Consider the following 22097-nt stretch of genomic DNA (forward strand, 5'->3'; position numbering starts at 1 on the left):
GAAATAGTAAACAGAATTCTATGTTACAATAGATAATGGGGAGAGAGAGAGGGAGGGAGGGAGATGGAGAGGGAGGGAGAGAGATTACATCTCAAAATTACAAGGTGTCTTTTGCTATTTATAGTTCTGGCAGTCAGTTTGTCCATAACCACCTGAGCTATTATGAATTTTAGCTTATAAAACAAATCAGACATTTTATTGTCTAACCATCCCTTCTGTCAGCATGCCAAACTTAATAAAACCAGAAAGCTTCCATCTGACTTGTTCAGTACATGATCGAACTAGACTTTCTAACTTGTTCTAAAGCAGCAAGGAACCAAATGCTAAGAACAACTGTTGTTTAAATTTCTGGCTTGTCAAGAGAACCACCATTTGGAGTAAATGCTGAATAAACCACAACGTAAATCTTTTTGGTTGGTTTAGCTATTTCTTCCAGAATAAAAAGCGCAATAGAAATGATCTGAAAAGAACTGACGCATAGGTTGATCGCTATCAATAAAGCCAGAATTCTCAACAATTTAGCATATTGTTGTACGTGAATAAGATTCTCTTTACTAAGCTATTATTAGATGCAAAGTACATATTTTAGGATAAAATGGAACAGATAGTTGATACTGCATGCTATATTCTTTAGCTATCTAAGATTTACTGTTATTCCTTATAAGTGTAAAATTTTGAAGAGATAATCATGAATACTTAACGAAGATCTAAATGTTCACTTGCCACTCTTATTTATAGGAAAAATATCAATCTTACAAACAAACAACTTATTATTTATTTAATTTTATCAGATAAAATAATAATTGCCCAACAATAGAAAACTTTAGATGGCAGGAACCATTACTCTATTGAATTTTGATTAACTTTATATTTTATCTCAATTGCAATTGACTTATTGCAGGCAATACTTTAGATGTATGATGAATAAAACAATGTATATTTTCTACCTACCTACTTTTAAAAAAAAAATATCTATGCATCATGGATTTATGTCACTTAGTTGCTTGATCATGTTTATTTATCAGTTTGATAAATATATAGAAAATAAATAGGTGACTATTTTTTTTAAAAAAAACTGTTCACTTTAAGTAGATCACCATAAATTTCTGTTTTATCATTAACCAATGACACTTTGCAAATACATTTTATATACTAGACAGTTGTATCACTTAAAGATGCAACAAATGAAATTCTATTTAAATATCCCCCACAAATAATGGGCAAGTCAGTTACATTTTGCTTAACTTTAGAAAAATTTAATTAATTTAAATTTTACAGCAATTCCTGTTAGTGTATTAAAGCTTTTATTATATAAATGATGTAATTTGCTATGGATTAAAATAAATAAATTAAATTTTAAAAATTGAAGGGTATATTAAAAATGACACTTGCGAGGACTTAAGATATTTTACTGCCGACTAAGGAAGAATACAGTATCTCTGTAGCTAATTGCATGCACATCTATTACTTTTCAAATATCCAAAAAAGAGAGACTTATGTTCCCTCCCCAAAATTATTGTGACATATTCAATGGCTATAATAAGTCGCAATGCAATGCTTCTAGCCCTTACAATTGTATTTTACTATTTTTCTTAACCTTAATTCCTTTGGTAGAGCAATAGCAATAGCAATAGCAGTAGACTTATATACCGCTCTTGAGGCAGCTAATAAATTGAAATAACAACAGCAGTAACACAACACACAATGGGCATTAGAAATCTGGCTGCTTTAATTCAATGGTGGGTTGTAGGTGGTATGCCCTGGTACGTATGTACCAGTGCCTTCCCGTTCCGGTATGGCGTTCCAGAGGGCCCACCTGCCCCGCCCGAGCTCCTTACCTGTATTTGAGCTCTTTGGCGCTTCCGCACACGCACACAGAGCACACAGTGCCTGCATGACGCTCCTCCGAGCAGCTGGAGCATCACGGAGGCTTGCAGAGGCGCTGGAAGAGGTAAGGATGCGTGTGCATGCTGTGCACATGTGCGCGCACTGCACACATTCATCCGGTGGATGCCAGGCCCCGTTGCAACCATACCGGTTGCAACAGGATCCAGAACCCAACACTGCTTTAATTGTTTTATATTATTTACAGTTTCCTATGATTATTTATGTCATCTCAAGCAAACAACAATAGTGGGTTAAGCCATGGTTGTTGAATTTAACACAGAATGCTTAATCAATTGCACTTAAGTTAAAAAGAGAGAGTGAAGCTTCCAATCTTATTGCATTGTACTAAAGGATAAAGCATATAGGGTTTGAGATCTTTATGCTTCATACCTAGCAGTAAGGAAGTATGGAGATGGCATTCAAGAAGAAATTCAACAGTCATTAAAATGAAACACCCATGTGGCCCAGAAAGGGAAAAGGGGGTCGAACGAAACTCAAGATTACTCCACCTGGATTCTCTTTGGTATAATATGGGGGAACAGAGACTCCCTATCAGGTTTTTGAGATTCTGTTATTATATTCTGCATCAATAAAAGAGAATTCCAATAGTTCTTGTTGGAAATTTATTTTCCAACCTAGCCTATTCAAAGAGCTGACCAAAAAGTAAAGATAAAGTTTCCCTGGTTTAGTCACGTCACCTACACCAACTCTAGGGGACAGAGCTCATCTCCATTTCTTAGCCAAGGGAGCCAGTGTTGTCAGAAGACATTTTCATGATCATGTGGCCTGAACGACTGTAAGGCAAGGCCCACAAAATGCCATTAGTTCCCTACCGAAGTGGTGCCTACTTAGCTACTTGATTTATATGCCTTTGAACTGCTCAATGAGTAGGAGCTGGAGCAAGTAATGGGAGCTCACCTTGTCGCATGGTGCTCGGGTCTGGAACGCAGGCTGTAAGCTTTACAGCTAAACTCAGCATTTTTAACTGCTGAGTCATCGCATCTCCGAAAGGGCTGACACTATAACCATTCATGTATGTGTGCGTGCATGTATGTGTAGATGTATGTAGGTATATCAATATCTGTAGCTCTCCTAAAAGTACTAAAACATGAATATATAAAAGCCGTATTTTTCACAACAAGAGGACACTGCAGATCAAAGTGCATAAAAGTAAAATGTGGTCAATATATATTCATATTGTAATACATTTAGGAGAGCTATGCTTACTATGAATCCCCATGGTTATTTTGAATGCCCTATTAAAAAGAAGATTGTCTAGGAAGAATAGCATAATATAATTTAGCAAAGCAGGAAAAACTGATCTAAGATTTTTATCTGCCCAATTGGCAGAGATATTCTGGTCTGCAGTACGACATGAACTATAGAAGAGTCTACTCTATCGATATTTGAAAGTATCACTGTAGTTTCTATTAAAATTGCGATTGTTTTCTTTTCTAGATATGCTTCACAGAGCAGAATTATTTCATAACCTTTAATTTATCCATTAGATTTGTATCTAATATTTACTATGGATGATGATGATACATAATTTTGCATAGTATTTTTTAAAATATAAACCAGTAAAAAAAGGTAAAGGATTCCTGTGGATTTTACTCTTCTAGTCATTGCCCACTATAGGGGGCTGTGCTCATTTCTGTTTCAAGCCCATTGAGTCAGTGCTGCCTGAAGACGTTTCCGCAGACATGCTGCCAGCATGACATCACACTCAAGTGATATCTATTTATCTACTTGCATTTGCGTGCTTTCAAACTGCTAGGTTGGCAGGAGCTGGAACAAGAATAGGAGCTCACCCATCAGGTGGCACTCAGCCTCAGGCCTCGAACCTGGGTTGCCAGCTTTCCAGCCACCAAGCCCAATGTCTTAACCACTGAGCCACCATGCCGCCCCATTATGCCAGTAATGGAAATAATTTCTGCCTGAAATCATATAGTACTTTTCCAAACGTGTATTGTACGGTTTTTCCATATAGATAAAATAGGGGGTGCCAAATTTTTCAACTTTCAATTTCCAAACATTTGGGATGCTGAAAAGTTGTGACATGCCTTGGGAATTGGAAATATATTTTGGTTATTTTAATATAATTTAGATGTGCTTGGTAAGTAATTACATAAATATCATAACTTTTCAAAACTTGTTTGCTTCAGAAACTAATTTTATTTCAATATCCACAGCAAATGATAGGATACACTCACAAACGTAGGATAGGAAATAGAGGTTTTCAGGTATCTGGGTGCTTTAGCAGTGACACCTTTCTTTTAGGTAAAGAATTAAATAAGATGAATACTTCAGCATTAATCTCTAAACTTTGTTATTACTGCTGGTAAGATAGGACCACACTATTAGTTATTGTAATGAGTTACCAGAATCTGGTAAAATTAATTAAGAGACTGATGATATTAAAGAAATAGTATTACCACAAAACATCTTTTTATCCAAAAACTTAATTAGCTAATCGGGACACTTTACCAGAAACACTCCCCCCAAAAATATTCTACCAGTGAGATCTTTGTTGGCTACAATTACATGGTTGAAAAAACATGATGATAAGAGGCTAATTAAAAATGTCTTGCAGTATGACGCCTTGTAATTTATTTAGTTAAATGAAAAGGATCTTTTAAAAAGAACAAATAGATCAAGAAGTGGGGGGGGGGCATCAACAGAAGTTTGAGGCTGCACTGCCCCCCCCCCCCACCTCGATGCCCCAGAGCCTGCAGACTGTCATATTTCCTCCCGGGCCTAAATGTATATTTTGTATGCAGAATTGCTAAGTTTATAACTAAGGCAATGGTCCCAAAAACACAATACATTGAACAAACTGGAATATCTTGTAAGGGTCCTTCATTTAACTGATTACTGATTACTTATTTTAACACATTTCATTTCCTATCTATCTTATTCTGGAACTAGACTATGCACAATATTTATTTTATTATTTCATTTTATTGATAAAGTCACAAGATCAATCAATAAACTACTACGATTAAAAATAAAGAAATAATTTTAAAAAAATTATAATGTGTATAATTATTTTAATTATAAATTATAATACATTATTTTATTATTTGTTTCTTATAATTTTGACTTTTATAACAAATTAAAAATCAAACAATTTAAAAATTGATCCAAATAATTTTAATTCTTCTCATTCACTATTTCTATTCTGAAAATAAATGCATTAACAGTATTTGATCAGGCCAACCTAGGTAGAAAAGAAGTTCAAATGCATTAAATATATAAAAATTATAACCAAATACTCTGAATAACTGAATCTATTTGTCATGATCCTGACCATCATAATTCCCATATCCCTTTCCAAATCTCTTTCTCTGCATCTCATACTGTTAGTCCTTTGTTAACTAAGTAATTGGGACTTGAATTTCTATCACTAAGTGATGTAGTCACAATATGTGACATGACCACATTGCTTAGCAACAGCAATCTTATCACTCCCTACTGCCATTGGTAAGCAAGAGTCATGGAGGTCCCAGGTGGGTTGCAAGCAGGCCAGTGGGCGGTTAAGGTGTGGTGCAATGCGTAGTGCAATGTGCAGGAGACCACTGATGGCTCTTACCAGGTGGGGGAGAATGTATGGGTGGCTCATGAGCCACTGTGCAAGGAAGGCAGGGGTGGATGATTCCAAGTGAGTTGCCAGAGCAACTTGTGACCTTCCCTCTTGGTTTCTCAACTGATTTTGAGAAGCCAGGAAGGAATCTCACAAATAGCTATCAAATGACTACATGACGCTGCAACCATTCTAAATGGTCAGTTGGTTGCCAAGAGTCCAGATTGTGATCATGTAACTCAGAGATGAGTTGCTCCCGGTTCAGCCGCACTGGTAGTGGCGGCGGGAGGCTCCGCCCATCTGCCTGAGCGCTTCTATGCATAAGCGCGAGCACGAGCGAACCAGTAGTAAACCGGTTAGTAACCCACCACTGATGTAACTTCAGGAGTGCTGGGACAGCCAGAACTTTGAGCACCAGTCATAAGGACCATTCATTCAGCTTCATCATAACTTGAAACAGCCGCTGAAGGAGTAGTTCTTAAACGAGGTCGCGTTAACTGTAAGACCTAGAGAAGAAAATCCTCCAATATAATAGAACTTTGGAAGTCATTTTGTCCAGCTGAAGTGCACTTTTACCAACCACCTAAGCTTTTCAATGATTTTGATTCTAAATTATAAGCATCTCCATCACATTAAAGATTATTTCTTACTTCCAATGTCATATATCCTTCAGATCATCTCATAACTAATTCACTAAGTTTTGTGTCAAGTTGGAGTCTTAGCTTATATTTTCCATATCAAGGCAGAATATAAAGGCAACATTTATTCTTAATTTCAAATTCCTTACATGCTTTGATTAAAAACAGTAAAATGGGACATATGAAACAATGTGCACTGATACACTTGCTTATTCAAGATAAGCCAGAAGCAACTTAAACAACTTAAAGCTATGAATAAATGTAACAAGAGCTGATATCTGTTGATAATCCTGTCTCATTTACTATCCCAGGTAAGAAAAATCCATTCAGTAGTGCCAGAAAACAATACTTCTACAGTATTCTCATTATCATGTCCATTTCACCTTGTGCTTACCTTTCTTTTAGATCCCGATTGCTTAAAATATGAAAGAGAGAAATATTGTAAGATACAAAGCCCTTCAATATGAGTTCCTTAAAATGTGCTTTTAGAAACCTAAATTTTAACATTTATATCAAATGCAGAACATTCATTGTTAAATAGCACTAAACTTACATGTTTAAATAAGGGAATTTAAACCTAAACTACAACCAGATGCAGTTATCAGCTGGTTGCCTCATTATTTTCAGGTAACCAACACTTATTTGAAAGCGTAATTAAATAAGGACCTGCTTCAATAAGAAACTTGGAGTTACCAGCTCCTCCTCCACAAGGCTGGATTAATACAGAGTATAGCACATTCTTTAAAAGTACTCCATGGATCAAAGCAGAAGAGCCCAATACAAACTCTGAGGAAAAGGCTAGTATGGGTAGGGACAAGCTAACCTTCAAAGCTAAAATTTTATTCAGGGTTGTCCTTTGGACATGAGATTTTTAACACTGGTGGCTAACAGTCAGGTAAAAAAAAGGAAAAAGAACGCAATCTCATTCCAACACTATTTTGTCCTATTCTTCTGCCCTTGTAACTATCCCCCTAAAATTCTGCTTTATTAGAAGAAAATAATAATAATAATCTGCTCTCTGCCACCAAGTACAATCTCATCCACTGGAATGGGTCTGCAGTATATAGACAAAACATCTGAAAGTTGCCCATCTATATAGCTCAAACTTATTTATTTAAAAAAATGAAGTATTTTAAAGAAATTGCAAACATAAGCCAAGCAAGCTATCTTTAATAGTGATAGTGGAAAACTAAACTTTCCTTTTTATGTGTAAAATAAACTCTGCTGGATCGCCTTAAAGGATTCTCTGAAGCACACAGTAGGACATGAGTATGATTCTTGGTAATAATAAATTGTTTTCTAATACTGCCAAGTTTTAAACAAGGCTGAAAATAAAATGGCCAAGCAAACTTTAGAAAAATAATTCCTGTATTAAACACATGTCCAGTAATGAAATAGCAATCTGCCACAAATCAAAATGCCATCACTGTGTCCCTATTATAAAATTAAAAACTGGAAACAACTTTCATAAACATTCATTCAAAAACATACAAATGGGGAAAAAATCAGAACCACATTCTTGAACAAGCTCTAGGTCATATAGCATGTTACAACTTCAAGTTCACGTATAAAGCTATAAAAAAAATCCAAATCTTTAAAGCCAGACTTCAACCAACAAACATAAACACGATTTTTGAGCAGATCAGAATTAGAATGAATATAGTAAGGAGCTTGACAAGTAAATGCAAAAGGATTAGAAACCAACAAGCCCCAACATCAGACATAGCATAAGATACAATTTTCAAAAGGTCTTAACTAATTTTTGCTGTAAGGAGAAGTTAAAGTACTAAAATTGTCCAAGATTATTCAACAACTTTAAATTCCACAGGTTAGGAATTCTGAATACTTCAACAACTAAGGCCTCTATAGTACTGTGTTGGGTAATACATGAACAATGAAAGCATTGCCATAAATGTCCAGTCATTTTAGAACCCACTTTTCAGGAGAAACTAATAGAAAAAGGAAAGTTTCCCCGAAAAAGGAGATACTAAAAGCACAATTGAAAATAATAAAATGCCAAACTGATGAAGCCAACACGTATACACAAATAACTTAATGAATAGCTGAATCAAAAAACAAAATGGCTATACATAGATGAATGTCACTAAGAACAACACAAACAGCTAGCACAGAACTATAAAGAAGCTGGCAAACAAAGCTTAAAATCACATACAAGAAAGCCTTCTTCAGATACACTCAACATTAAAAAAAAAAAATACAAAAATAGATCAATTGCTCAGTTAAGAAGGAAAAATGCTAAAAAGACCAAAGGGAAGGCAGACCACTCAACTAGTATTTTGGCTTAATCTTCTGACTAGAGAGTACATATCCTATTGAGAAATTATGAAGAACAGGATGAAGAATGGAACGGAACTTTGAGATAGAAATATATTCAGGGATACTTGTCAATCTTGAATGAATTTAAATCTTCCAGTTCAAAGGAAATACATTTTAGGATAGTGACTGAACTTGCTGATAACTTTAGGTGACTCCTTTAATAAATCCAGAATAACTGCAAGGTGCATATTATCCCTATCTTAAAAAAGGAGAACAATTGATCCAAGAAATACAGATCTGTCTGTCCGAGATTGTTTTGTGGATAGAATTCAGTCATTCATAATCGAGCACGTACATATCATGAATAAACCTTGTTGGACTAATCTTTTCTCATTTTTGATAAAGTAAGTTCTGTAGCAAGTTGTAGTAGTGCTGCAGACGTTATGTGTCTTTTTAACGAAGCATCAGACAAAGAACCTCATGGCATTCTCATTAACAAGCTGGTTAAAGGGAAGGCCGGTCAGATGAATTCTAAGTGGATACATGCCTTACTGAGCATTGCTGTAGGAATGCTCATCAATGGTTCTTCCACAAACTGGAGTGCGACAACAGATGGTATCACTATCCCAAACTGGCACATTTGATCTCGAGCAGGGGTGTCAACTCACAGTCTGCGGGCCGGATGCGCCAAGCCCATCCCCGGTTTAGCAAAAGGGGGGGGAGTTGCAATACATCACATGATGACGTGAGTTTGACACCCCTGGTCTACAGAGAAATGATTCAAGGGAAACCTGATATCAGTGTTCAAATATCTGAAAGGCTGACTCAATTCTTTAAGTTCTACATTGCCCCACTATCAACAGATTACTATCACTATTAAGGAAGTAGGCTCAAACCACATATTAGAAGAACTTACTCTAAACAATCAGTTTTCAACAAGAGGAATAGATTGCCATGTGAAGTGGTTAGTTCCCTTTTTGCTAAGGTTTTCAAACAGTGGATGGATTATCATCTATCATAGATGCTGTAATCCATCCTGCATTGAGCAAGGGGAGGGGGTGTTGGCCTAGATGACCTCAAATATCCCTTCTAAGTCTCTGATTCTACCAATAGCAAATCACATTTAAATACTGAGTATAAATTACACAGAAGACAAACCTAGTAAAGTCAGACTGGGGGTCTATGACTTTTAGAACTTACTTTTGTGCTGCTGTTTTTACTCGTGTTTGTGTGTGAGGACAGAAACGTCTGGCCTGTACTTCTGATTCTGAACAGGATCTATTTTCAGCATTTACACTGAAACATAATAATAAAATACGAAAGTATTATTGTTATTATTCACAACAGGACCGAATGTTCAACTTATTTTAAATAGTCTTCAATCATTTTATTCTTTAAATGAATGAATGAATCAGAGCTTCCACAACACTGTCTAATCATAGCAATTGCTTAAGTGCTTAATTAATACCAACTGGCAGCCAGTAAAAGAAATAGGAAGGATCCACATGTTCTACTGCTAGTGCAGCAGGGTGAAAAAGCTTCTTTAAAAAGTTGGTGTTTTATTTTCTCTCAACACCCATTCACACACAAAACAATCTGTTTCACAAGTTCATTATTAATAACTGAATAACAATTGGAAATTCAGTATTATTGGAGATTTGGGCACTTAGAGCAGAGATTTAAATTTTTACTTACACTATTTAAGGAAGTTAAATGCAACTTAAAGTTTTCCATGGTTAATTTTTAATCAAATAAATGCTAAGCATTATCTGTACAGGAATATATAATATATATGTGTGTGTGTGTGTGTCTAGTTGTTCGGGTTTTCTCCCGCGTAGAATTGGAGATGTCTTGGCGACGTTTCGACGAAGTCTCATTCGTCATCTTCAGGCGGCTTCAGACTACTTCAGGTTTGGAGTTTCCTACTCCTGGAAACTCCAAACCTGAAGTAGTCTGAAGCCGCCTGAAGATGACGAATGAGACTTCGTTGAAACGTCGCCAAGACATCTCCAATTCTACGCGGGAGAAAACCCGAACAACTAGAGACCTACATACTAACACCCGCGAAAACCTCAGAAAACATTATATATATATATATATATATATATATATATATATATATATATATATATATATATATATATATATATATATATATATAAATGTATGTATGTATGTATATGTATATATATCATATATATATGATCATTTTTTATTTTTGCTTATTTGTTTTCTTTTTCTTCTAAAACAGTAAAGAAAAAATTAAAGAAAAAATAAAATAAAAATTAAAGAAAAAATAAAATTCATTATTGAAACGATTTGTCCATTTCAAAAATCTAGTTAATAATTTCAGTGATGATGATCACAGCAAATATGTTAGGAAATACTGTTGGGTAAATGGGCAAAGGAAATTAAAAATGGTAAAAACAAAGAGTTGACAAAGAATTAGTTATGTGTAGTTGTGATACTATATTACACAGGTTTTACTGGGTATGATTTTATTAATATTGTCTTTCCATCTTGATAACTAAAAATACAAAATTTGCAGATCCTCCCCAAAAAATCTGAACTATGAACTATTTGAATTTATCTTGTTCACCTGAAGAATATATAAAACTAACATTGCTTAATTTCACAGTGCAAGGGAAATACTAAAACTATAATTTTCAACTGGTATAGATTTCTGAAGCGGAATTTCTTTTCTTTTGAGATGTAGAAGGTAAAGCCCATAAAATCTATTAGGATTTTAAACACGATCCTAATCATCCAAGGGGAATCTGCTGATGAGATTAATATAATGAAGTAGGGATGAGCCAAATTTATCAACCCAAAGAATTTTATATTGATGCAGAACATTGTTTCCAGAAACCACAAAACTGCTACCAAATTGGCATAATTTGAGAGTATATTTGTGGCATGGTTTGAAAGGAAATGCAACATTCCATTCCATTCCATTCCAACATTCTCTACATATGTGTTCCTACATAAGATAAAGTTTACAAATTCTTCTTCTGAGGCAATTGAAGGAAGAAAGAAACTGATAAAATATAAATGCAATGGGCACAAATATGCTAACAATACATAAATAAATAATCATTTAATGGCAATAGTAAAATAGGAAGTAGCCCAACAAAACATAGAGATAAGACAGAGTAATTCTGAAATAGGTTATTGTCAGCATATTACATATAATTTTGGAGGAATCCTAAAATGTTATTTTATTAAAAATTTTCAAAACAACTTGATTTTTATTCTAATTTAAATAACATAAAGCAAGGAACAATTGTGTTTAAGTGTTTACATCTATGTAACATTTACCATGATTTTTTGGTCTCAAATATTTAAAGCCAAATACACAATGATACATTGCAATAACTATAGTTTTAAAATTTATTAAAGTCAAGGAAAAAATAATTAACTCATTCACTAGATAGCATTTCAAAAACCTCTCCTCTTTCTCCTCCAACTTGGGCACTAGCAAGATTGTGGCTGCTGTGGTTGGAGGAGAAAGAGAACAATTATTTGAATGTTTGCTAAAAACAGTTTTTATTTTTATAGGAATTGGCATAGGTGCAAAGTTTAAAAAACAATGCTCTAAAATTTAAAAAAAAACGATGCAACAAAAACCCAAGTCAACATTTTCTGGAAAGCAGATATCAAACCTATAGTATATATTCCTTTGTTGGAAAAATAACTCTTATTTAAAAGCACACGACAAGCAGTTAGTGTAGCATAATACTATCATTGGAACAGATAGTCTTCAGGAGATTAAGTCTAATTTTGTCCCTTGCATTCTGTGATTTTTCATCGTACAACTCAACATAGCAACTGAAAATACTGGCAACAAAAGATATATGCACAGGCAATTGTTTTGCTAATAAACCAGACGTCATTGGGTTTACTGTAAGCTTTAGCTGGAAAGGGGACATTTTTCTCTCTTGATTGTTCAATAGCACAAATAATGTGCTCCTATCTGTTCGTTCTGTTTCTGTAAAGTTCTGTGTAGTTTGGACATTTTTATATATAGTTATATATTCCAATATGTATCTAAAATAATATTTAGATATTATAATAGATGTATTTTTATACTTGCTTAAAATACATCACTACAGTGGAAACAGACAGCTGAACAGTGTTAGCAGCACTCTAACTAACATTTCCTCCAGACATACACCACATATTAAACAATTTTGAGATCATCTGAAAAGCACACCACCATATATTCTTGCCGCTTCCCGATATGTTAAGTCCAGTTGGGGTGCTTTTTAAAGTTCCAGGAGTGTCACTTTTGTTTCGTCTGCTGTATGTCCTTAAGGCATCATTTCTGGCTCCAAAGCGATGGCGACATGGCTGAAATAAAAGAACATAAACCATCATATCAAAAGAGGAAATTACATTTCTGTCACCCTTTCAAATACTAAAACATTTTCAGGCCTTTTCATACTGTCTCAAATGTCCCCAAACTGGAAGATCCTGCTCAAATAGTAGGATTAAAATTTTCCAAAAGAAATACCTTTCTACACCTTATATTTTAAATAAATTGTATGCTGCTCAGGAAACTGGGGGTGGGGGGGTTGATTACTGGACATAGTAATCAACTTACAATCACAATTGAGTCCCAAATTTCTGTTGCTAAGTGAGACAGTTGTTAAGTGAGTTTTGTCCAAGTTACAATCTTTTCTTATCACAATTATTAAGTGAATCACTTCAATTGTTAAGTTAGAAATACAGTTAAGTAAATCTGGCTTCCCCATTAATTTAGCTGGTTAGAATGTTGCAAATGGGAACCATATGATTCCAGGACACTGCAACCGTCATAAATATGAACCAGTTGCCAAGTGTCTGAATTTTGATTATGTGACAATGAGGATGCAAGAATGATCGTGTGAAAAATGTCATGTCATTTTTTTCAGTGTCATTGTAACTTTGAACAGTAACTAAACAAATGGTTGTAGCAGAGGACTATCTGTATTTGAGAAATTAATTTAAAAAATAAGTCCACAAATTTAGTTAACTTTTAGGTTGGCATGAAATGTAAAAATAGTGACAACTCATAAGCTACAATCTACAAAATACATTGGATATATTCACATATTATCATTACTTTTTACTGAAGTCAAAATAAGCTACATGATGAGCTAGTGCTATGTGTAAACAAATTGTTGTCAAGTATCTGGCATTTTTGATAAGACAATGAATTACTGATTTCTCAACATTACCTATTCCACACCACAAGCATATGTACCCATTGTAAACAAACATAACAACTGTTTCTCAATTTCCAAAGAAAATAAGAGTATTTAATTATCAGGCTGCTAATAATTTGATACTCTTCATGATATAATATTATACTGCATACTGTTTGTCCTCATGCTTATGACTTCATCCCCACAGTTACAAGATCAAAATTTGGGCATTTGACAACTGGTATATGTTTATGATGGTTGCAGCATCCAGTGTGTGTTCATGTGATTGCCACATGCAACCTTGCCAAGCAGCTTCTGACAAGCAAAGTCAATGGGGGAAGCTGGCTTCACTTAACCACCGCATGGTTCACTTAACTGCAGTGAATTGTTTAACAACCATGGCAAAAGTGATGAGTCAGGCATGACTCACTTAACAACTCCTTGTTTCATCATGGAAATTCTGGTTGTTAATTGTTCTTGTAGGTCAAAGACTAAATCAGAATTAGCTTGGAGTAAGAGAGCTTTAAGAGAGCTAATTTCAATTTCAAGAGAGCTTGGGAAGAATTCCATGGATGAGAATCCTCAAGGGGAAAACAACTCAAGAAGCTTGGGAAATTTTGGAAAATGAGATTACAAAATCCCAATCTAGCACAATACCAATGAAGAAGAAAAATAACAGCTCCTAAAAGAAACCAGCACTCTCTGACAAATTGAAAGACAAAAAAGATAAGTATATAAAGTGGAAAGATTGGGATAAAATTAAGACAAAATATCAGCAAATAGCCCGAGCATGTAAAGATGAAGTGAGGAAAGCTAATGCTCACAATGAAGAAAGGCTTGCTACAAAACTAAAAAATAACAAAAAAAGCTTCTTCCAACATGTTAAAAACAAGAAAAAGGTTAATGAAACAATTGGTCCATTGCTGGGAGAAAGTGGCAAGAAGGTGACAAGCAACAGGGAGAAAACAGAACTATTTAACTCATGTTTTGCATCTGTCTTTACACAAAGGGATAAAACAGTCCAACCTATCAAAAACAGCACCACAAAAATCAGATTAGGAAGACAAGTTGAAATAGGGAAGAAAATGGTAAGTGAGCACCTATCTACCCTAGACGAGTTCAAATCACCAGGACCGGATGGATTACACCCCAGGGTTCTGAAGGAACTGGCAGACGAGATCTCAGAACCACTGAACTATATCTTTCAGAGATCCTGGAGCACCGGGGAACTACCAGAGGACTGGAAAAGAGCTAATGTGGTTCCCATCTTCAAAAAAGGGGAAAAAACAGATCCAGGAAACCACAGACCTATCAGCCTGACCTCAATACCAGGAAAGATTCTGGAAAACATAATCAAGCAATGAATTAGCGAACACCTAGAAGCAAACAAAGTAATAGCCAAAAGCCAACATGTGTTTGTCAAAAACAGATCATGCCAGACTAATCTTATTGCATTCTTTGATAATGTGACAAAATTAGTGGACCAGAGGAATGCCATCGATATAGTTTACTTGGACTTCAGTAAGGCATTTGATAAGGTAGACCATAACCTACTACTAGATAAAGTAGAAGAGTGTGGGTTAGACAGCATCACTACCAGATGGATTTGTAACTGGCTGACCAACCGCACTCAACGTGTAGTCCTCAATGGAACTGCATCTTCACGGAGAGAAGTATGCAGTGGAGTACCCAAGACTTTGTTTTGGGCCCAGTACTCTTCAACATCTTCATCAATGATTTGGATGAGGGAATAAATGGGGAACTCATCAAATTTGCAGATGACACAAAGCTGGCAGGAATAGCCAACACTCCAGAAGATAGGCTAAAGATACAGAAGGATATTGACAAACTTGAACATTGGGCACTATCTAATAAAATGAAATTCAATGGTGAAAAGAGTAAGGTTCTACATTTAGGCAACAAAAATGAAATACACAGGTACAGTATAGGTGGTACCTTGCTCAACAGTAATAACTGTGAAAGGGATCTTGGAGTCCTAGTGGACAACCATTTAAATATGAGCCAGCAGTGTACAGCAGCTGCCAAAAAAGCCAACACAGTTCTAGGCTACATAAACAGAGGGATAGAATCAAGATCACGTGAAGTGTTAATAGCACTTGATAATGCCTTGGTAAAACCGCACTTGTAATACTGCATTCAGTTTTGGTCGCCACGATGTAGAAAAGATGTGGAGACTCTAGAAAGAATGCACAGAAGAGCAATGAAGATTAATAGGGGACTGGAAACTAAAACATATGAAGAACGGTTGCAGGAACTGGGTATGTCCAGTTTAATGAAAAGAGGACTACGGAAGACATGATAGCAGTGTTCCAATATCTCAGAGGTTGCCACAAAGAAGAGGGAGTCAAACTATTCTCCAAGGCACCTGAGGGTAGAACAAGAAGCAATGGGTAGGAACTAATCAAGGAGAGAAGCAAGGAGAGAAATTTCATGACAGTTAGAACAATTAATCAGTGGAACAGCTTGCCTCCAGAAGTTGTGAATGCCCCAACACTGGAAGTCTTTAAGAAGATGTTGGATAACCATTTGTCTGAAAGGGTATAGGGTTTCCTGCCTAGGCAGAGGGTTGGACTAGAAGACCTCCAAGGTCCCTTCCAACTCCGCTCTTGTATTATTGTATTAAATAAATATAATTTTCATGTGATATGGCATTGGTAAAGTGAATAAATGTACATTATATTTTATATACTCACTTTTCTTTCACCATTGGGACTGCAAGTTCCATCACTTTCATCAAATGACAGCAAATTGGCTTCACTACATAAGAAGAAAAATATATTTAAACTTTCACCAACTGACTTATAGATTAAGACAAGAGAATCAAGTTTCACCAATCGTTACAAAATCTTCACATATCAAAGAATATTTCCATTTGATTTTTTCTCTCTAGACTAACAGCACTATTTTCTTTAAAGATGAAGTTTATACAGAATTTTATTTCAAAAATAGGGCTTATAACATTCAACATTTTAGCATTGGAGACTTCAAAACTGCAATGTATATAATATACTCTCAAATCTACTTATTTGACAAGTTTAATATTGTTGCTAGATTATAGTCTTTCAATAAAACTCAGTGTTGGGGGGGGGGGGAGAGATCTTCTGCAATTGTCATTATCCAAGGCCAAAGTGTGTATGACTGGTACAAAGTCACCTACCTGGTTTCCAACCTAAGTCAATACTAGAACTCAGTCTCCCAGTTCCCAGCCCAGTGCTTTTAACTCTATACTATATCTCTTTAAAATGATTTGAGGGCAATAAATTAATCAATGCAATCCAAAAACTGAAAGCTGAAAGTTTTTAGAGAAAAACATAAGGAAGCAACAGCAGGGGGGGGGGGGGGAGAGAAAAGCAGATCCTTCTAGTGACCTGAGAAGAATGAAATGTGCAACCATATGAACTACCAGGGACGAAGAATGCTGAAATCACTGTTAGAGTTAGGCCAGTATGATGCAATGGCACAACCCTAAGATAGCAAATTCAGCTAGGATCCTGAGGAGAAAGCAACCAGGGAGCAAAACAGTTCGTTCGTTCATTCATTCATTCATTTTCATTCATTCACATACACACACACACACACACACACACACACACACACACACACAAACGTTTCTGTGAAGAAACGTACCTGTTATATCAAAATCGTAACTGAATTCTACCTTCATATGGTTTGCAAGCATGGCCAGAGAAAAGAAGTGATTAGAAATGATCAGAATGAATCAATAAGGTTTTGAGCAATCTGGTGCTGTATAATGCTAAAAAAGGAATTTGACTTGTATAGTACTTTAAATAGATTGTCACATTTTCAACTAGCCCAACTCTTTGTGTCACTCTCAAATACAGCATGTCACAATAATTGTGTTTCTATATATGTGCATTTTTGCTACAATGTCTCATAGCTTTCACTGTTAAGGTACCAGATAAACTATCATTCAGTGAGTGTTTAAGATTATTATATTACCCTTATTTCTATTCTAATAACAAGCAGCTATACCCTGGAAAAAAGAGTGAACCCCTGGAGTTCCTATATTACATATCAATATGCATTAATAACAAGCTGCCTTTGAAGAGCATTTAGAGGCTATAACAGACCCAGAATATGGCAAAGCAGGTAGTGACGGGCATGGTCTGTTATGCCATGTGATTCCATTGCTCTATGACCTGTACTAGTTGCTAGGGGCATATAGGGACAATTCCAGATGCTCATTATTATCTATAACGGACTTTATGGCATAGAACTTAGTTATTTGAGAATCTGTATATCTCCCATTGTTTCTGCCCACACAATAAGATTAGGGAGAATGGGCACACTCTTGATCCCTTCTGTTAAACATCATTTGTTGACATCTAGGAAACAAGCTTTCTCTGTCCCTAGCACCTGCCCTATATATTATTTCCCCCAGAAATCAGTATGGCTGCCACCTTAAATGATGTTCCAAATATCTCTGGAACATTTAACTGTTCTTCCAGGTAAACATAGGATACCTGCTGAAGTCCAGCACATATAGTCCTTGACTTATGATTGGCCATTCAATAACTGTTACAATGGCCCCAGGAAGGATGCTTTGTGCCCCACAAAGCAATTCTGGCCATAATAAAATGTCCCTCCACAATGGTCATGTGACCTCATTTTTGGTGCTTGGCAACCAGTTCACAGTTATGACTGGTTGACATGTGATTGCTATGTGCACTTGGAGGCTAAAAGAGGTCCAGAATACAACAACGTAGGTAGTGTGGGACATGTTGTATCATGTAACTATGCTGCTCTGTGACCTGCACAGGTTTCTAAAGGGCTTATGGAGACAATTCAAGATGCCGAAACCAATTGGGAAATTCCAAAATCAAATTCCAAAGTCCCCTGAAATGCTGTCAGGGAAAGTTGCAAGTGGAGAGAAGCAAGAAGAGGTGAAGAGGTGAAATGCTGTCAGGGAAAGTTGCAAGTGGAGAGAAGCAAGAAGAGGTGAAGACTCTTCAGTGAGTTCGAGAAAGTTTGAGAGTGAAAGAATTGCCTGCTAAGAGAATTTTAATTTCACACAGAGCTAAAATACTTAAGCAGGCAACTCTTTTGCTCCACTTAACAACCCCGGAGATCCTCACTTATCAACTGCAACTGAGAGTGATGGGATTGAGCAAAGCAGTCACACACCCATCTCATTAACGCCCATCTCACTCAATGACTGAGATTCCAATCCCAACTGTAGTTGTTATTGAGGACTAGCTGTAGAAATGTTGCTATGCTTGGTTTTTTTCCCCTTAGGATCTGTTTCTTGATTTTTTTATTCTTCTCGCTTTTAAAGTACAAGCTACCCAGAGGCATGCGTATACTGTATGTATGTATGTATGTATGTATGTATGTATGTATGTATGTATGTATGTGTGTGTGTGTACACACATATTTATAACTTTTTAAATATTTAGTATAAAACTAACATATAGTATAAACACATAATTTACAGTTGCAAAATACATTGCAGTACATATCCTCTAATGGATGTGTTTACGTTCAATCATTTTTCCAATACTGCAGGACACTTCATTTTCACTGTCCTTTGAAAACAAATGTTTAGGTGAATATTGCTGAATTTAGTTGCAAATACATGTTTTTAAAAACAAAGGATTGCTTTGTGAAACCCAAATCTTTTTTTTTAAAGGTGATTCAAAAGGTTGATCAGATTGGCATTGATCCTGACTTTTTTTCCCCAGGGGTATGACATCAGCATTTTATTATATTAAAGAAAAATTATAATCAGTACAGGAATTAATGGCAAAAGGTTCTATGATCACAGGGCACAATGTCCCAGAGGATGAGAAAAAAGGCAGAAAAGGCTCTTCTCTGAACTCTGCCAGAGAGAATTCCATGACAGAAAAGATCCGCAGCATGTTCCTTCTATTGGAACATGTGGGGCTGGCCAAACCCTTTGGGGTGAGATAGTTCCTCAGTTAATAATTTGCATTTAGGTAAATATAGAATAGTCATTTTGAAAAGTCATATTAAATGTATTGCCAATGCCGGGGTTCTAACACACATACACTGTACAGGTACTCCTTGCTTAATGACTATTTGAAGTGCCTGGAGCTTAAAGTTATGGCCACAGCAACAGAACTGCACTCACATGATTAAAATTCAGGTGCTTGGTAGTCTGCCTGCATTTACAACAGCAAGGTGCTATTCAATTCACTCCCCCGCCCCGTGTCCATCTCCCACTCATCTCTTCCCTTTTAGCCACTACCACTATTTTCTTCTTCCTGGTGCTGACAAGGTGCACCTGGCCTGACCTTCCTAAGGTGGCTGCTGGCCACTTCTCTTTCTCATAATCACAAGGTACAGGTAGTCCTCGACTTACAACCATTCATTTAGTGACCATTTGAAATTACAACAACACTGAAAAAGTGACTTAGAGCCCTTTTTCCACACTTACGACCACTGCAGCATCCCCATAGTCGCATAATCAAAATTCAGATAATTGGTAACTGTTTCATAATTATGATGGTTGTATTGTCCTGGGGTAATGGAATAATCTTTTGCGAACTTCTGACAAACAAAGTCAACGGGGAAGCCAGATTCACCTTACAACCATCCATCCAGCCATCTTTCATTCCCTCTTCTCTCTTGCTGTTTCAATACTGAAATATTCTATTGCTTAGAAAACATGACATATATTACTATTTATACACATACAAATGTTAATTTGTATATACATTGTACACATTAATATGCATTTACATATTTTATATTGAGGAAAATATCATGGATCAGAAGACTTAGTTCCTAGAGATATAAAATATTCATTGATTTTTTATATTCAAACATTTTCACATTCATAAATTTCATTCTCCTCACTAAAATAATATCAGGACATAAGGTAGTCTATTTTTATTAAACATTCAAAATACTAATTGTTATCACATCAGTCTATTTATTAGGAAAAGAATGTTAATCTGTTCCTTTATTCTGAATCAATATAACTTAAAACATAAAAATAAAAAGCAATTCTGTCCCATATAAATCTAATTACAGAAAATGAACTTATGGTTTCAAGACTCAATTGATCACATGTTTATTAATTAAAAATCTCAGACTTTATAACCATGGCAATATTTCTCAATTTATATTGCATGTGTAGGGAAAAAGGGAAAAAAACTACCTTTCCAATAGATTTAGATAGCATTCTTTTGATAATGTTTCTACCTGGTTTATAGTTTTCAAATATTCATAAGTAAAATGTATAAGACACAAAGTGAACAATTGGAAATATTATGTCTGCAGTATTTCTAAAATGAGAATCTCATTTTTAAAATCTAAATTAAGTACAGCCCTTAATTCATTCATACCTCTATTATAAATTCTAGGAATGTTAAAATGTTAATTTATAGCTATTTTTTGAATAAAGAATAGCATATTTTGAAAAAGATTAGACTGAAAATGTACTGCATAGTATATAAAAATGATATAATTTCTCTTTGTTTAAATTGTGCGTAAGAAAATCAGAATGGGGGAGCAGAAAACCTTATTATTACTAATGAATTATTATTCATTTGACGTCTATTACTATATATTTTCCAACAGCCTAGAGTAAAATATCCTTACTCTTTCTCTGTATCTCCTTCACTTTCTTCTGAATGATCAAAGCTCCAGTTATTTTTAAAACCTCCATCCCGCTTGGACTGTGATTTATCCAAAGCTGAAAAGAAATAAATTAGGATCAGTTCTGGTTCCAAGAAACTCATAAATATATATATCTATATATAAAATAAAGCAATTTTAATAATAAACAATCCAAAGTACAATTTAGGTTTATTCAATCTAGGGGAAAGGAGTAGACAAAACCAAACTAAATTTAAATGCAGATGCACTTAATGCATGTACTGTATTTCCTAATGGTGGGATCAGTGGTGGGATTCAATTTTTTTTACTACCGGTTCTGTGGGCGTGGCTTGATGGGCATGGCGTGGCTTGGTGGGGGTGGCAGGAGGAGGATACTGTAAAATCTCCATTCCCACCCCACAAAGGTTACTGCAAAATCCCCATTTCCTCCCAGTCAGCTGGGACTCGGGAAGCAGAGAAGAGATGAGGGAGGGGCCAGTCAGACGTGGTATTTACTGGTTCTCCAAACTACTGAAAATTTCTGCTACTGGGTCTCCAGAACTGGTCAGTATCTGCTGAATACCACATCTGGGTGGGATGCAGGCTTGTAAGGCAGTCTCTCTATAGTTTGCACCATTCCATAAAATAACATGAGTATAAAATAAAAATAGTATGGATCCAACTAAGGTTAGTCTACACTTTTCTATTTTATTAAAAAGCATTATAAGAAAGCTTTGATTGAACATATCATGATGGAAAATGGATATTATTTACTTCTCGTTCTTTTTCTGGGGGGGGGGTTTCTGCTTGATGTTGTTTACTACTAAAGGAAATGTATATATGCATTATCATCTGGAGCATTTCTGGGGGACCATGTAAAATCCATATGAAGTTCTGAAGACTCAAACTATGTTCTCATGG

General features: G+C 35.6%; 1 protein-coding gene across 7 annotated transcripts in view; it reads right to left on the minus strand.

The window, feature by feature from the left end:
• SENP6 (SUMO specific peptidase 6) overlaps window positions 1–22097 on the minus strand; it is a 64631-nt gene that overhangs the window by 32856 nt on the left and 9678 nt on the right. For 3 of the 7 annotated variants that reach the window (XR_015697088.1, XM_087718853.1, XM_087718848.1), the window contains exons 2-6: window positions 21180–21273; window positions 16286–16349; window positions 12599–12735; window positions 9586–9681; window positions 6503–6523 (exon numbers count right to left, since the gene is read on the minus strand). Coding sequence is in view for 6 of the 7 variants with exons in the window: in XM_087718853.1 (XP_087574979.1) it covers window positions 6503–6523; window positions 9586–9681; window positions 12599–12735; window positions 16286–16349; window positions 21180–21273 (412 nt within the window). In the remaining variant the exon portion in view is untranslated. The remainder of the gene's footprint in view (window positions 1–6502; window positions 6524–9585; window positions 9682–12598; window positions 12736–16285; window positions 16350–21179; window positions 21274–22097) is intronic. The other 4 variants (XM_087718849.1, XM_087718852.1, XM_087718851.1 and 1 more) reach the window with 4 other exon arrangements.

Source organism: Thamnophis sirtalis, unplaced genomic scaffold (assembly GCF_051295495.1).
Source record: "Thamnophis sirtalis isolate CommonGarterSnake01/CBP01778 unplaced genomic scaffold, rThaSir2_p1.2 scaffold_6, whole genome shotgun sequence".
In the NCBI taxonomy this organism is placed as follows: Eukaryota; Metazoa; Chordata; class Lepidosauria; order Squamata; family Natricidae; genus Thamnophis; species Thamnophis sirtalis.